Source organism: Ambystoma mexicanum, chromosome 1q (assembly GCF_040938575.1).
Source record: "Ambystoma mexicanum isolate Mex_15411 chromosome 1q, UKY_AmexF1_1, whole genome shotgun sequence".
NCBI lineage: Eukaryota > Metazoa > Chordata > Amphibia > Caudata > Ambystomatidae > Ambystoma > Ambystoma mexicanum.
This window is the reverse complement of record NC_090922.1, coordinates 1,498,037,179-1,498,054,160: the sequence shown is the minus strand read 5'-3', so window position 1 is coordinate 1,498,054,160 and position 16,982 is coordinate 1,498,037,179. Positions and strand designations below refer to the sequence as shown.

The following is a 16,982-nucleotide window of genomic DNA, read 5'->3' as shown; positions in this document are numbered from 1 at the left end:
TTTCATTGGTATCAATCTCCTCGCAGGTGGTAGACTGGTCTGAGCATGTGGTTTCATCTGTGTCAATCTCCTCCCAGGTGGCAGACTGGTCTGCGCATGTAGTCTAATCAGTGTCAATCTCCTCGCAGGCAGTAGACTGGTCTGAGCATGTGGTTTCATCAGTGTCAATCTCCTGGCAGGTGGTAGACTGGTCTGAGCATGTGCTTTTATCAGTGTCAATCTCCTCCCAGCCGGCAGTCTGGTCTGAGCATGCGGTTTAATCGGTGTCAATCTCCTCGCAGGTGGTAGACTGGTCTGAGCATATGGTTTCATATCTGTCAATCTCCTCGCAGGCAGTGGACTGGTCTGAGCATGTGGTTTCATCAGTGTCAATCTCCTCGCAGGCAGTGGACTGGTCTGAGCATGTGGTTTCATCTGTGTCAATCTCCTCGCAGGCAGTGGACTGGTCTGAGCATGTGACTTCATCGGTGTCAATCTCCTTGCAGGCAGTAGACTGGTCTGAGCATGTGGTTTCATCTGTGTCAATCTCCTCGCAGGCAGTGGACTGGTCTGAGCATGTGGTTTCATCTGTGTCAATCTCCTCGCAGTCAGTGGACTGGTCTGAGCATGTGGTTTCATCTGTGTCAATCTCCTCGCAGTCAGTGGACTGGTCTAAGCATGTGACTTCATCGGTGTCAATCTCCTCGCAAGCAGTAGACTGGTCTGAGCAAGTGGTTTCATCTGTGTCAATCTCCTCGCAGGCAGTGGACTGGTCTGATCATGTGGTTTCATCTGTGTCAATCTCCTCGCAGGCAGAGGACTGGTCTGAGCATGTGGTTTAATCAGTGTCAATCTCCTCCCAGGCGGCAGACTGGTCTGAGCATGTGGTTTCATCAGTGTCAATCTCCTCGCAGGCAGTGGACTGGTCTGAGCATGTGGTTTCATCGGTGTCATACTCCTCGCAGGCAGTGGACTGGTCTGAGCATGTGGTTTCATCTGTGTCAATCTCCTCGCAGGCAGTGGACTGGTCTGAGCATGTGGTTTCATCAGTGTCAATCTCCTCGCAGGCAGTGGACTGGTCTGAGCACGTGGTTTCATATGTGTCAATCTCCTCTCAGGCAGTGGACTGGTCTGAGCATGTGACTTCATCGGTGTGAATCTCCTTGCAGGCAGTAGACTGGTCTGAGCATGTGGTTTCATCGGTGTCATACTCCTCGCAGGCAGTGGACTGGTCTGAGCATGTGGTTTCATCTGTGTCAATCTCCTCGCAGGCAGTGGACTGGTCTGGGCATGTGACTTCATCAGTGTCAATCTACTTGCAGGCAGTAGACTGGTCTGAGCATGTGGTTTCATCGGTGTCAATCTCCTCGCAGGCAGTGGACTGGTCTGAGCATGTGGTGTCATCTGTGTCAATCTCCTCGCAGTCAGTGGACTGCTCTGAGCATGTGACTTCATCTGTGTCAATCTTCTCGCAAGCAGTAGACTGGTCTGAGCATGTGGTTTCATCGGTGTCAATCTCCTCGCAGGCAGTAGACTGGTCTGAGCAAGTGGTTTCATCGGTGTCAATCTCCTCGCAGGCAGTAGACTGGTCTGAGCATGTAGTTTCTTCCGTGTCAATCTCCTCGCAGGCAGTTGACTGGTCTGAGCAAGTGGTGTCATCGGTGTCAATCTCCTCGTAGGTGGCAGACTGGTCTGAGCATGTGGTTTCATCGGTGTCAATCTCCTCGCAGGCAGTAGACTGGTCTGAGCATGTGGCTTCAACAGTGTCAATCTCCTCACAGGCAGTAGACTGGTCTGTGCATGTGGTTTCATCGGTGTCAATCTCCTCGCAGGCAGTAGACTGGTCTGAGCATGTGGCTTCAACAGTGTCAATCTCCTCACAGGCAGTAGACTGGTCTGTGCATGTGGTTTCATCGGTGTCAATCTCCTCGCAGGCAGTAGACTGGTCTGAGCATGTGGCTTCAACAGTGTCAATCTCCTCACAAGCAGTAGACTGGTCTGTGCATGTGGTTTCATCGGTGTCAATCTCCTTGCAGGCAATGGACTGGTCTGAGCATGTGGTTTCATCGGTGTCAATCTCCTCGCAGGCAGTAGACTGGTCTGAGCATGTAGTTTCATCGTTCAATATTACATCAGAATGGCTGATGACAGCAGGTCAGAGGAAAAGAGCTATTTGTAGCAAACAAAATGTACACTTGGTAGATGAGAAATCATTGGGCCTCATTACACGGACGGCGGTGGACCAAGGTGCTGTTAGCACCTTGGTCCATGCCGGTAAAATACTGGCACCGCCTTGGTGGAAAGGGGAATTACCGCCCTATTCCAAGGTTGGTGGGGCGGTAATTCCCCCTTCCCCCATTGCCCCTCCCCATTCCCATTTTTGCCCCATAGGGCATAATGGGAATGGGGAAGGTGCTAATTACGGCACCGCAAATTGCGGTACCGTAATTAGCTCCCTGGTCCCTTTGCGGGTTGGTTTTTAACGCCTGCAAAAAGCAAAGGGACCTCTTAGTAAGGCGGTAAGGGTTAACCGGTAGCGGTAAAATACCGGTACCGGTAAACCCTTACCGCCTACCGTGTAATGAGGCCATTGTCTGAGGTTTCCCTCTGTCTTTACATTTTGATGCATCCTCTGTACTGTTGATGAAACTGTAGTTAAACTACAGGATTCAGCATTAGGAATAATGGACAGAGTTGCGCAATTTGTTCCCCAAGTAGTTAAACACCTAGAAGCAGAAGCTTAGGCGCTTAGAGCGAAAACAGTGCAGGGAATATTGTAGAAGCTAAATGAGTGTATTATACATTGGCTATTGGCATAGCCTTTACACCTAATATAATATTTTCCTTGTTAAAAATGATAACAAATCCAGGACAATTTCCCTTCCATGGGTCTGTTGGCAATACAGTGGTCGCGGTGGTGTCCGGCGGCATTACCACTATATTACAAATTGGCAGTAAGATTTTATGTTTATGTTTATTTTTATGTTTATTATTTGATAATGCGCACAAAACCCAGGGGTAGCCGGGCGCAGCGGGTACAAGGTTACTTAAACTTAGGTTACATACATACAGAGTACAGTGCATACAGGTCAATACAAGCAGTTGAGATGAGAGCTAGCATGTTACAATGTTAAGAGTACATCTATACAGAGAGCTAGAAGGGTAAAGGCAAAATAGTCTTAGACCCGGATTTCGGGAGTATCACGACAGTTAGGTACCGCGAAAATTAGTTGTCGTTAGACCAGAGCCAGTTTTTTACCTTGCTTCTAAAAAGCTGGAATAGGATAAGTTTGCTCTCAATGCCGTGGGCAATGCATTCCAGGCCTGGGCAGCTCTAACTGGGAAGCTTGCTCCGCCCACTTTGGATCGTCTAAATCTAGGGGTTTCTAGCAGGAAGTGGTTAGTAGCTCTGGTGTGGTGGCTGGACGATTTTCTGGTCAATCTGGCTGAGATGTAGGGGGGTGCTGTGTTGTTGAGCCCTTTGTGTGTGAGAGATAGTGTCTTGAGAAGGACTCTGTCGCTGATTTTTAGCCAGTGGTGGTCTTTCCTGATGTTGGAAATATGTACTCTACGGGGTATGTCGAGGGCTGCTCTAAGAGCGTTATTTTGTAGGATTTGCATTTTATTTATGATGGTTTAATTAGCTCCTGCATAGAGGGCGTTACAATAGTCCAGCTTCGACATTACTAATGCGTTAGCTAGCGTCATGCAGTTAGTTTTGGAGACGTAAGGTCTACAGGTCCTGATTAATTTACAGGTGTACGCTGTAGAAGATGCCAAGGTATTAACTTGTTTTTTGAGAGATAGAGTGGAATCAAGGTAAAAGCCTAATGTTTTTACCTCGGTTGCCACCTTGATTGTGTTACCATCTATGTTGAAATTGCGATAATTGGCGCTTAGTTTTTTTAGTGTGGAGTCGGAACCCAAGATCAGTATCTCAGTTTTGTCATCATTTAGGCAGAGGCCGTGGGAGGCCATCCATGCCTGAATGAGGAGGTACATTTTGTTTACTAGAGCTGTGTTTTCGACAAAGTTGCCTGATAGTGGTATGAGAATCTGCGTATCGTCCGCATAATTAGTATAGGTTACCCCTAATCTGTCAAGTTTGTCGAAGAGTGGCTTAGTAAAGATATTATACATTGTTGGGGAGACACATGAGCCTTGTGGGACACCACAAGTGATATGGATTGGGTCCGCTGCAGCTACAGGGGAGAACACTCTCATCGTACGGTTAACTAGGAAGGATTGTACCCATGCTATAGCTTCACTTGAGAAATGGGTGGCAGACGCTAAGTGGTTGCATAATACTGCATGATCCACCAGGTCGAAGGCCGCTGATAGGTCAAGGAGGAGGAGCATAGCTGTTCTACCTTTATCCTTCAACTCGTCGATTTGTGTCTTGAGGTCGATTAGGGCCGTTTCAGTACCGTGAAGTGGTCTGAAGCCAGATTGTTGTGAACCTAATAGCTGGTGTGACTCCAGATAGTTTTGGATCTGGAGGTAGGCTACTCTATCGATGATCTTAAGGAGAAATGGGACCGTAGTAATGGGCCTGTAGTTGGTGGGGATTGCTGGGTCAAGTGTCTGTTTTGTTTTTTGAGTAGGGGCAGTACCCAAGATTCTTTAAGGTTTGTGGGTACAGTACTCGTATTGAAGGAGGCGTTGATTAGTTTCGAGATGAAGGGTGCTAAATCTCTGGCTGCATCCTTGATGATTTGCGCAGGGCAGCTGTCACCTTGGCAGTTCGATGGTTTAAGGGATCGAATAATCTTTTCAGTTTCCAGTATAGAGATGTTAGTAAACCTGAAGGGTTTACAGTTGCTTTGGGTGGATGTGCTGGGTATCTCTTTCAGGGGGGTGGTATGAGTTCCACTAGGGCTCAAGGAGGCTTTTTTCTTAGCGATTTTAGTTTGAAGGGTTGTAATTTTATTTGCTAGGGCATTTTGGATGCTAGTGCACCAGGATTTGTCCTTGGGGACATTGTCTGTAGGGGGAATTGGATTTTCCAATTCCTGGAGAATAGTGAAGAGTTCTTTGGAGTTCGAGTTGGCTTTACTGATTCTTTCATTGAATTAATCTTTTTTAGTTTGAATTATTTCCTTCTTGTATCTTTTGGCAAAGTTGGCAAGTGTGGTTTTATTGTCAGCAGAGGGAGTGTGCCTCCAGATAGCTTGGAGTTTGCGTTTTTGATGCGCATTTCTTTGAGTTGGGGGGTGAACCATGAGTTAAGGTGAACTTCACGTTTACTTTTATGGAGTTTGATAGAGGCAATCAAGTCCAGAGCTTTGGTCATGGAGTTGTTAAATGACTCAACTAACTCACTGGGGTTGGATTCACTGGAGCTGGCAGTGAGAGCTGGTAGGAGTAGTGGGAGAAGTTTTTCAGCCGTGATTTCTTTTTTGCTTCTCGTTGGCTTGGGGGGTACTATTTTATTCTTGTTGGGTTTGGGAGGCTCTATGCTGGCTGTAAAGCATATAAGATAGTGGTCCGTCCATATTTGAGGTAGAATACTAGAGATGGTGATGTCACAGTTATGGTTGGCTATCCAGTCTAGTGTGCGTCCTTTTATGTGTGTAGGAGCTAGGACTTTTTGGGTAATGTCATGATTGACTAGAATGGATTGGATAGATTGGGCTTGTTTGTCCTCAACGTCGTTAAAGCCCAGGTTAAAGTCACCTAGTAAGAGGAGCTGGGTGGAGTCTTTAATGCTATTAGTGAGGAGACTGGATAGGTCTTCCTCAAAGTTGCCTAGTGGGCCTGGAGGTCTGTACACTAGGAGTATCGTTAGTGTGCTATTGTTGGAGATCGGTATTTTAGCCGAGAGAAGTTCGCATGATGTGATTACTGGGTGTGGGGTGAGTCTAGCAGCTAGCTGCGTTTTGGTTATGATGGCCAGGCCGCCTCCTCTAGTGTTGGGCCGGTCGACTCTTAGGATATTGTAATTGTCCGGTATGGCAGTCATGAGGGCAGGGCCAGCTGCCTCATGGAGCCAGGTTTCAGAAACAGCAAGGATATCTAAGTTGTCCATAGCAAATAAATCAGCTATTTCAGTATTGTGTGCTATAAGGGACCTAGCATTAATAAGGGCTCCTGATAAAGTAGGAGTTGTAGTGGTGTCTTTGACAAATCTTGGACTAGGGTGGTTAGGTCTCCTCTGTTTGTGATATGGGTCACCTTGTGGTTCAGGACGATTTACCGTCGCTGAGGCTAGGAGGTCAGGATTAGTGGCAATGGAGGTGCGTGTAGGGACTGGTGGACTGGTTCTTTTGTTTTTGATGTCATAAAGTCGTGGCAACCTAGCTCTGAGTCGCATGTTTCCCTCTTGCAGATTGCATGGGGAAGTGTTGGTGAGGGCCATTATTGTGGTGATGGTTAGAATGGTCCAGGCTAGGGACCAGGATGTGTATAGGAGGCAAGTCTGTAGGGTGCGCATGTTGGGCGAAAATGACACAGCGGCAGGTATATTGAACAGATCCGGTAGGGACTGAGATACAATTATGCAGATGCCATAGCACCAAAGTGTGGCAGTCTTGATCAGGGCTAGCGTGCCTTTATACTTCAAAGGGGCATCACAGGCATCACAGTTAAGCTAATGCTAGAGGCATGACTAGACAAAATGCAATATAAGGCAGATTCGATTGTCTACACAGTATGCAATTGTGGGCAGATTCGAATTTTGCAATAGCAAAGGTAGTATAACAGTATAGCAGTGGGGCTTTGTCAGGCTGTAACATATGAGATATACAATATAAACATATATTGTGATATATAGTATAATATAGCATTATATATTACATATAATATGACATGTGTAGTGACAGGTACCAGGCAACACATTTTGCGCATTGAGACTGGTTTACAAATACATATAACAGCTGTGTTGCATTGGGTTAGTTAAGATGTAACTCTAAGAGGTGAGTGTGGCTGATTTTGCTATTTCATACAGAAAACAAGCTAGGCATGGCTGGTTCTAAGTGGCACGGCATAGATTAATGACACGATAGTACCGTGTATCTATGTGTCCGTAACAGTGGTGGTATAGCAAGTAAGCTGAATCAGGGTGTGCCTGCTACTGATATGCTGGGCAGTTATGCATATTAAGATAAGGATAGATGGACTAAATGCCGATGCAGCCTGAATGGGTGAAATACGCTCTTGCAGCGTTAGCGTCGTAGTTAGATATACTCTTCATGAAGTTCGTTTGAATTGATTATTTGCAGCCCGGCAGATTCTGGTTGCAGACTAGACAAGACATATATCGTTGAGTTACATAAACCGCATTTCCCGCGCGGATAGGATGCAACAGGACTAATTAGTTTGACAAAGAGGTTTGGAGCTTCGTGAACGCGCAGCAGCTGATGCACACGCCCGTTCTGCTCGTGTGATCAGGCAGATCCGAGAAAGCAGATTAGTAGGTCGGGTGAGGCGATTAGCAGATGTCGGATATTTTGAAGCCAATGAATTATATAATAGGTCGAGACAGAGTGATAAGGATGTTTAGTTTCAGATTACAGATGACGCAGGCGCAGGCAGGCGCAGGCAGGCGCAGGCAGGCGCAGGCAGGCAGGCGCAGGCAGGCGCAGGCAGGCGCAGGCAGGCGCAGGCAGGCGCAGGCAGGCGGCACCCTTAATGAGTCCCTTCGTGTAGCGCCGGCTTACGCCTTCCGGTGACCCAGCATCACGGAAAAGCAGCACAGAGCCAATGGGCTTGCAATCTGTTGCTAGGCAGCATGTAAATACGAGTATGCAGCCCTTTTGATATTATTTCCTCTCGTGTGCAATGGCGGGCGGGGGCCAGCTGCAATAAATGCACAAATGGTGCGGATGGATCGAGTAGCAGAGACTTGATTGTAAAGTGGTCAAGGGGGTCACTTGGAGATAGATTGCAGACGCTTACCCCCGGTTGCATACATGCCAACATTCTGTGACCAAAAATCTGTAGGAATCTTAAAGTTTCAAAAATAGTCAGGCGAGGAGGTAATGATAGGAATAGGGCGCGTCAGCAGCCCATTGTCATTGAATGAGCCCGCCGCCGCGGGTGCATTCAATGACAATGAGGCGCCTGCCACGCCTTCTGCCATCACGCCAGCTCGGGGGAGCCCTTGAAAGACTCACTGGAGTTGACGTGGTGGGGGGCTAATGGTGCCTTTTGTGAAAGGCACTCGCGGAGGAGGGGCGCCCTTAGCCCACCGCCGTGGGTGCCTTTGACATTAAAAGCCCGCATGCTGCGCCTTCTCCCGCTACGCCAGCTCAGGGAAGTCCTTGAAAGACTCCCCCGAGTTGGCGTGGTGGGGGGCTAATGGTGCCTTTTGCCAAAGGCACCCGCGGCGGAGGGGCGCTTTTAGCCCACCGCCGTGGGCGCCTTTGACATTAACAGCCTGCATGATGCGCCTTCTCCCGCTACGCCAGCTCGGGAAGTCCTTGAAAGACTCCCCCAAGCTGGCGTGGTGGGGGACTAATGGCACCTTTTGCCAAAGGCACCCGCGGCGGAGGGGCGCTTTAGCCCACCGCCGTGGGTGCCTTTGACATTAAAAGCATGCATGCCGGGCATTCTCCCGGTACGCCAGCTCGGGGGAGCTCTTGAAAGACTCCCCCCAGCTGGCGTGGGCAAAAAAAAAAAAATGTAAAAAAAAAAAATACATTTTTTTTTACCAAAAAAATCGGTATTTGGTGTAAAAAAATCGGTAGGCGGTAGGACTGCTTAAAAAGCGGTATCCTACCGCCTAAATCGGTAGGGTTGGCAAGTATGCGGTTGGGTTCTCAGGCCGTGTAGTGTTGCTGCAGTTCATCTCCCGGCGTAGGCATCGGCTCCCATTCCAGCAGGGCTCTTACGTCTGCTCCGGGGCTCCTGCTTGCCTGGAGCTCGGGAAGGGGATTAATTCTGTCCGGTGGAATAACCACCGTACATGGTTTTTGAGTGGTAATTTCACCCAGAATCGGTGAATTACAGTTACTGCCAGCATGTCAATTGCAAATTCTGCCGGCGGAAAAATATCGTCATCGCTGGAACGGGAAGCCTGCTGGCGGCCATCCTGAAAAATCAAATCCACTCAAAATCACCATTAAGGGACTGTCATCCAAGCCCAAAAGACACGCCAAATATATCCACAGTCAAAGCCAAAGGGACGGTGCACGCGCAGGAGATCACTATGCTGGCAGGGGAGTTGGTGGCCCATGCAGAGGAACTGTATAGTCCAAACAGCTGCAAGACATCCTCCCAGCGCAAGAATGTCATTTGGACTGTAATAAGGGACAAGGTGGCAGCTGTGGGTAATGTCCCACGGGACTGTGAGGACATGCAGAAGCTCTGTAATGAACTAAAAGCCAGGGTGTGGATGCTCGTCTCCAACCACCATAGGGACACAGCTCACACCGTGTTAGGAGAGGGTGAGGAGCATCTTCCTCCTACCAGGCCTGGAGGGCATTGGCAAGGCGGAGGTGGAACTTGCCAGCCATGAAGACACTGGTGAGTACATGGGTGAACCATGGGTCACATGCACAACAGCTACCATGGAATGTCAACAGACACACCTGCAGTCACCAAGCAGACATTCAAAATAAGCCAATCGGCTTCCTCATTAACCCAGATGCCATAGCACACACAAGCTGCACCGCAACCTTGTACTAAATGTAATGACATCACCTCTGCTCCCCCCTGTCCCAAATCTCAAGATGCTCCAGACATGGCCTCCCCCTTATCTCCTCCCATTCCCAGGTGTCCAGCATTGCCGTGACTGTGGCAACGCTCTCGATTCTGAACTGCAAAGATTTCTTTGCTTAAATTGGGTCTCTAGATGTAGTTCATATGAGGTGTCCTCCCCAGGGCGAGGGCAGTAATGCCATACATCTTTGCCTGCCTCATTGGCCTCACAGAACACGGGCCCTATTCTCGTGAATTTGTACTTTAAAGGGCCTGTCCCTTTTTGCTCTTCTACCAACTAACATTCCGTTCCCACCATGTTCAGGCCCCGCAACTGGACACAATTAGTGCTTATCTCTGCGCACCATGGGTGCCTCTCACCTTGACTTCCCTCCTGGGGAACGGGAAAGGGAAATTAGGTTTTGGAGATAAACTACCAGAGCTGCAGCTCCAGACCAAGGCCTGCATTCTCTTCTGTTCATCGTGTGCTACCCCTTAACATACAAAACGGTCACACTTCTGGCAAGTTAGTTCACCAATCTCGCTTTGACCACAGTGCCTCACTGACTCCATCTTCCACTTATTTCAAGCCTTCCCACACATCACGCTATCCTACATCACTACAATACGTCAACTAAGCAACAGGCCTATACTGCTGCCCTATTTATGGTCTCAGCAACCACAACATTAAACCATTTGTTGCATTTTCTGTGTTGCTATATGTGTGTATCTACTGTGCATCCAACCTAAAAAAAACAACACATGCACTATCTGTGGCGCAAACTGCACTCCGCTCCGTCGACATTGCATTCTAATAGGTTTTCCTCAACCTGATCCTTTTTGCCTGGCTGGGCCGTTGCACGTGGATCCCAACAACCTGCCCTACAATGTGAGTACCTGACATTTTATGGGACTGGCTGGCATGGTCGTAGTATGGTGGTATATTCAGTTGTCAGGAGATGTCACATTGAAGTGGTTTGAAGCAGTAGCGTATCGTGAGACCAAGGTGACTGTTCTCAAAGTCCCAACAGTAGAAGTCGGGTTGTTGAAAATAGAAGCAGCAGCCCAAGGAAAGCATCCTGACAAATATACCAACGTACAGTTGTAACTGAAGAAGTCCTAAAGAATTGTGTATTGCTGACCACCTTCTTTTTGAACGGTGGCCATTTATCTGAAGGAAGAGGCATTAGCAAGGAAGACCCTATTCAGAGCAGCATAGCATTTATACTGATTCAAGCTCTGTGATAGTGTTGCAGTATTAAGGTCAATCAAGACAATTAGTGATTCTAACGATAAGACGTTATCTACTTGAATTAGGACTGGCAATGTTGCTGTATTTTGTTTTCCTATTGAAATATATGTAAGAATTATTTGACATCATTGAAGTTGGGCCAACAACACTAAGATCTGGTGTACAGTACATCTAATCACTTGTTTAGATGAGCGCATTAGATGATGGTACACTTTGCTTAGTAAGTATTAAGACGAGGCTGATTTATTTATTCATTTATATATTTGCATAGCGCTTAGCCCTGAGGCATCAAGGCGCTGTTACATTACCAGTTGCTCAAATGACAATATAATACATTTGTTACATGCACAGTTGATCAGATAGAAAGGTTTTTGAGATTCACATTGCACTCGGAGGAGAACTTTAAGTGAACAATAGTGTTTTTAGGGCTGTTTGGAAAATCCAATAGGAATGCTACGTTCCTAAGGTAGGTGGGAGATGGTTCCAGTGTTTGGCTGCAATGGCCAGGAAGCTGGATCCTCCGGCTTTGGCCCGTTTGAGCTTTGGCTGGGTGAAGCGGTGGGCATAGGCTGCTCTAGTAAGCCTGAAAGATGACACAATCTTTTATTTTTTTAAATAGGTATGGCGGGGCATCCTTGTATAGGCACCTGTGCATCATGGACAGTGTTTTAAAGAGAATCTGCACACGATAAGGTAGCCAGTGGAACTTCTTTCGATCTGCAGTGATTTGTTCAACTTTGGGGATGTTCAGAGCTGCTCTAAGTGCATTATTTCAGATGGCTTGCATATTCCAAATGTTTTGGACCGTGGTATCTGCAAAACGGCCATTACAATAATCAAGCCTAGATCCTTTGGTGTCTCGAGCAATAGTAAGGCAGAGGAGGCAATGGCGCTGACGTGCCACGTGAGGAATATGGTGGCATCTAAGTAAATGCCCAGCATTTTGACAAAAGGTGAGACTGGCAAAGTGGTGCCGTCAAACTTAAAGGTGGAGAATTGTGGATCGAACTTTTGATTGTTGAAGGTGGCACCACCAGAAGTAACTCCAACTTTTCGTTGTTCAGATATAGATGGTGTGTGGCCATCCAGGCAGTAAGTTTAGGGTGGAAGAGCTTTTGAGATAGTCACCGGAGAGGGGGAAGAGAATTTGAGTATCGTCAGCATAGTTAATGTAGGAGATGCTGATTGAACCAGTGGTGCGAATATTGGTATTGTGAATATGTTGTACGATGTAGGCAAATAAGCAAGATCCTTCAGGGACGTTGCAGGTGATAGGTGAAGGGGTGGCGTTGGCATTTTCAAAGAATACTCTTATGGATCTGTCTCCTAGGAAGGAGGCGATCCAGGATTTTGTGATCCACCAGGTCGAATGCCGCTGACAGATCAAGAAGTAGCAGCAGGGCCGGTTTGCCCTCATCTCTGATTTCATCAATTTGACTCTTTAAGTCAAGAAATGCTGATTCTGTTCCATGGCCTGGGCAGAGCCATGACTGGTGAATACCCAGGTTGTGGTTGGCATCAAGATGTCGATGGATGTGCAGATAGGCTGCACTGTCCAGGGTTTGCGGTGGATGGGGACAGTGGTGATTCGCTGGTAGTTGGTAGGGATTCTATGATCTAGAGTAGATTTATTAATAATAAGGAGTACCCAAGCTTTCTTGAGGCTGTTGGGGACTGTGCTAGTAGAGAAGGAGGCGTTGGTGAAGGAGGTGATAAGGGGTGCAAGGATGTCAGAGCAGTCCTTGATAAGGCTCGCTGGGCAAGTATCACCTTTTCAACACAATGGTTTGAGACCTTTTAAATGGTTTTGACTTTGTCTTCAGAGACGTTGGAAAGGTGAAACATGGGAAGATCTTGGTGGTTAATAGTGGAGGGGTTAGGGCTGTCTGCGGTGCTTGGGAAGGTTTGATCAGGGATTGTTTAGAGTCTGTTTTTCTGTGCAGGGAGTCAGTTTTGGTAAGCATGGTGTTTTGGATATTGGTGCACCATGAGAAATATTTGGCTATAGTAGCTGGGGGTTAGGCAGGAGTTTCCAGTTCCCTGAGAATAGGGAAGATTTCTCTGGTGTTTGATTTGGCCTTGTCAAAGCGGGCATTGTAGGTTGAGGATTTGGCAGAGAGGAAGGAATTTTTGTAAAGCTTCAGTGAACACTTTTAGCTTCTGATGGTAATTTCATCCAGCTGTCTTCAGCTAGCCGATTGTTAGAGCGGAGCGTGTGAATTTCTGTGGTGAAACACGATTTTCTTTGGGCATATGTTTTGAGTTTGCTGGCGTTGTGGGCAATGGTGTCAATGGCTGGCGTTGGGGTTTTGACATAAAAGTTCATAAGTGTGTTAGGGTCTTTACGAAAAGGGTCTCCGATAAGAGTGAGCAGAGCAGAGGGACAAGGTGCTCCTTGGTGAGGTTTCTAGAAATACGGGCAAGTGAAGGCGACAAAGAGTTAGCAGTAGATGGGACGTGCCCAATAGGTGATATAGTAAAGTGTACTATGTTGTGGTCAGACCGAGGCAAGGGGAGCTGAAGAGGATGGACAGCTGGCGGTCGGCAATCCAGTCTAGGATGTGACTTTGTTGTGTGTCGGGGTGCTGATACATTGTTGAGAGCCAAGCGCACTGAGTGAGTTGGATATAGAAGGGACTACTTGATCTCTAGGATCTCCCAGGAGAATGGACTTAGAAGAGGGTTTAATGTGGGTGCCGACAGTGTGTAAAAGGTTTTCTTCGAAAGACATGACTGGGCCCTGAGGGCGGTAAATGGTGTGAAGAGTGATGGTGCCAGAGTCTGAGATGGTTCATTTGACTGACCGTATATCGATCTTGTCAGCCAGGGTAGAGATCAGTTCTCTGATAGGGAGTGAGTGTCTTGCTACTCCTCTGCCTTTAGCCTTCAATCTGTCAGATCAGAAGATGGAGTATCCCTGTGGGAGGGCAACAGAGAGGGCAGGACCAGATGCGACATGTAGCCAAGTTTCTGTGGTTGCGAGGATGTGGAGGTCTAAGGTGGTGATGAGGCTGTATATGCCGAGGGCATGCGCTGGGATGGACCTTGCATTAACTAGAGAGCATTGTAACAGTAGGGAAGGTGTCAAGCTTGTCATGCAGCCAGGGTGGAGCCTTAATGTTGTTATTCAGCTGGGTAAAATGCTTTGTGGGTTTGTGGGTGCTGCGTGTGTTCATCAGCCAAGTTCTAGGTCTAGGGGTGGTTGCAGTCCACATTTCTAGGTGAGTGTTTCTTGTGGAAGTGGATTGCGGGTGGCCCTCAAGCAATTTTTTTTTTGTCTGGGGTAGGTTGCAGTCCACACTCCTAGGTGAGTGTTTCTTGTGGAAGTGGTTTGCTGGGTAGTCCTAAAGCTAGTGTTTCGTCTAGGGGAGGTTTCAGTCTGAACTCCTCCTAGGTGACTGTTACTTTTGGTAGTAGAATGAGGGAGCCAGGTGGCCCTGAGGAGAGGTGATTCCTGAAGAACAGTGCCGCTCGGGGGGTCTGGGGTGCTTGTGACTGAGGGCCAAACAGAGAGCCCTGATGCATCATGTTAGTGTTAGGCGTGCATAGGATGGTAGTGCCAGGATGAGTAAGGGAGGCCCTGCGGGTAGGCTTAAGGTGGCTGCCGAAGTGCATTAGCGGTGGACGAAAAAGGTGCCAGGTTTGGGGAGTATATGACACATGGCAGAGTGGGCTGTGGTGCTAAGTGCAGGTTTGAATGCCATTGTAGTAGCTCTTGGGCCAAATGGGTGCCAGCAGTGACTTCTTTGTGCTGTAGGTGCTAGGGGGAAGTGAGCCAGAGGTATTCTGGGATGGTTTGGGTGAAACATGCACAGGCATGTGGTTGAGGGATTGTGTAGCCTCTTAGTTCTATGCGCTATACCATGTGGTGGGCAGGCAGGACTATAGTTGCATTTGGTAATGGGTGTGCCATCAAGCTTTGAGCTAGCAGGGTGTGTGACCCTGTGTGGATTTGGCGCTCAGTATTGACATCAATAACGTACAAAGCATCATGGAAGAGTGGAGGGAGGAAGAAAGTCTGTGTTGGGAGGGATTGCAAATAGGGGTTGAGTTCCGGCATGCCACATAAGCAAGATTTGACACATATGCAAATGAAGCGCAAGCTCAGTGAATGCGCTTTACCTTGTAACAGAGCCATGGTGGTAGCGCCAACAAATATGCTGGGTGGGCGGTACGATCGCGGGATATGAGCATGCAAAGAGCTAGATGAGGGTGCCAGTGTCCCGGTCCAGCTAGGATAGGCCAAAACAGGCAGTAGCCTTCGGCTGATGCCGTCTCCACCGCAGGGCTCTAGACCCATTGATTCTAGCAACAGCCAATCAGCAGGCATAGTGCTGCTGTGTGGCTACAGGCTCTTGGATGCGGTTACTTCCATGTCGGCCATCTTATCATGCCAACTCGGGCATTCATTAGCATGCAAGTGCGCAACACTTTGTTGCACAGGGGATCCTTTTGCTACTCTCCTGAGCTTGGGGCAACAGATGGGGCCAAGACAGGCTGCGGCCTTCGGCTGAAGGCAGGCCCAGCCTTATGGCTCCAGAGCTCCAGATAAAGGGGATAAGAGAAAAGGGGAGAGGGTCGAGAGGCGAGCCAGTTGAGTAGGCATTTGAAAGAAGACCTGTAGTGTGTAAGTTGGTTAAGGAATTGAAGTAAGAAAATTAAGGCAGGTCAGAGAATGAAAGAGAAGAAGAAGGGGTGGAAGAACATTGAGGAAAGAAGAAAGGAAGATCACGAACCTTTGAAAGGAAGTCAGCATATTCCGAAAAGGACAATGAAGAAGGTAAAGAAGGGTCTGAGGGTCGAGCGGAAACAAATGGTATTAAGCAGCCGATAAAAGACGATGGGGATGGTGGGACAAAGAGATAGTAAGGTCAGAAAAATAGCATTTTTTTGCCCCCAGTAAACATGTGTTGTTACATAAGTGGAGTAAGAGCAGTGAATGGTGAGATCGCTGAGGACTGTGATTTGTCCCACCGAAGCTCAGCCTCTGCAGTCCTCTGTGTCTTGCCCTCCTCCTGAGCCTGCCGGCTCCGGGGTCGTCTTGACATCCTCACAGTCCCCCGGTCAACACTGAGAGGACTTGACTTCTCCAGGCAGGGTCCTCTCACTCCACACTGGGTAAAGCCTTTAAATGTCCCGGAACCTTTCACAAGCTCACAAATTCTAGAGCGCCTCTGTTGGTTCTCGTTCCTAGTCTGCGTTAGTCTATTCAGCCTCCTTGTTCCAGTATTTCTAGATGTATGGGAGATGTAGGCTGTCCACGGTGTTTTATAAGTAGAGTATGGCAAGGCGTTACCCGTAGGTCTTATGGACACTTGAAGCGAATCAGCACAATATTTCATGAAGGCCAGTGGAATGGAGGGGGTATCCCTAATAAGAAAAAGGGGATACCATGCTTCATCCCATGCTGTCAGATCACCCCCTGATAGTCGCCTCCCCCCAGGTGGTCCTCCCTCATGTAACTGCCTTCAGGGTCAGGATCACGTAGTGGCGGCCGTCCCGTGGGCACATGAGGAAAGGCTACCACTGGGAATGGAGTGATGACATCAGATTCATCACAACACTTAGAAAAAATATCCTCTGAGGCATAAATATAGTCAAGCCAGGTGCTATGGTCGACACAGTTCCAAGTTTGAATAGGGGAAATAACCCCCATAACACAGCCGTTCAAACTCTGAAGACTCCAAGTAACCAAAAGAGTGGTCCATGCTGTCCCCTGAGTCGTTACTGAGGGACTGACAGCCGTGGTAGATCCACAATTTCCCTGTGGTCCAATACAGTCTGCATTTAGGTTGCCAAAAATCACAAAGCTACAGGAATTCCGAGAAGCTACCCAATAATCCAGCATATCCCCAATTTCATGCACAAATGTGCTTTGATTTATCCCACGAGATTCCAGGACCTGCAAACTCATCACGGCCTGCAGACCTTTTCTGACCACCCCAATAGCATCACTCGAGCTAGAACGCTCATCATGTCTAAGATAGACTACTGTAGTGCCCTTTATCTGGGGACTAGCCAGGCTAACCTCAACAAACTGCAAATCACCCAGAATAACGCCATCAGAGCGGCCTTCAATATTCCAAGAAACCAACATATCTCCGATGTCAGG

At 48.0% G+C, this 16,982-nt stretch overlaps 1 protein-coding gene across 1 annotated transcript in view; it reads right to left on the bottom strand.

Annotated features, from left to right (window-relative positions):
• Positions 1-256: 256 nt before the first annotated feature.
• LOC138563252 (dentin sialophosphoprotein-like) overlaps positions 257-16,982 on the bottom strand; it is a 45,687-nt gene continuing 28,961 nt past the window's right edge. The window contains exons 3-5 of the mRNA XM_069642822.1: positions 8,811-9,010; positions 1,300-2,120; positions 257-753 (exon numbers count right to left, since the gene is read on the bottom strand). Coding sequence (XP_069498923.1) covers positions 257-753; positions 1,300-2,120; positions 8,811-9,010 — 1,518 coding nt within the window. The remainder of the gene's footprint in view (positions 754-1,299; positions 2,121-8,810; positions 9,011-16,982) is intronic.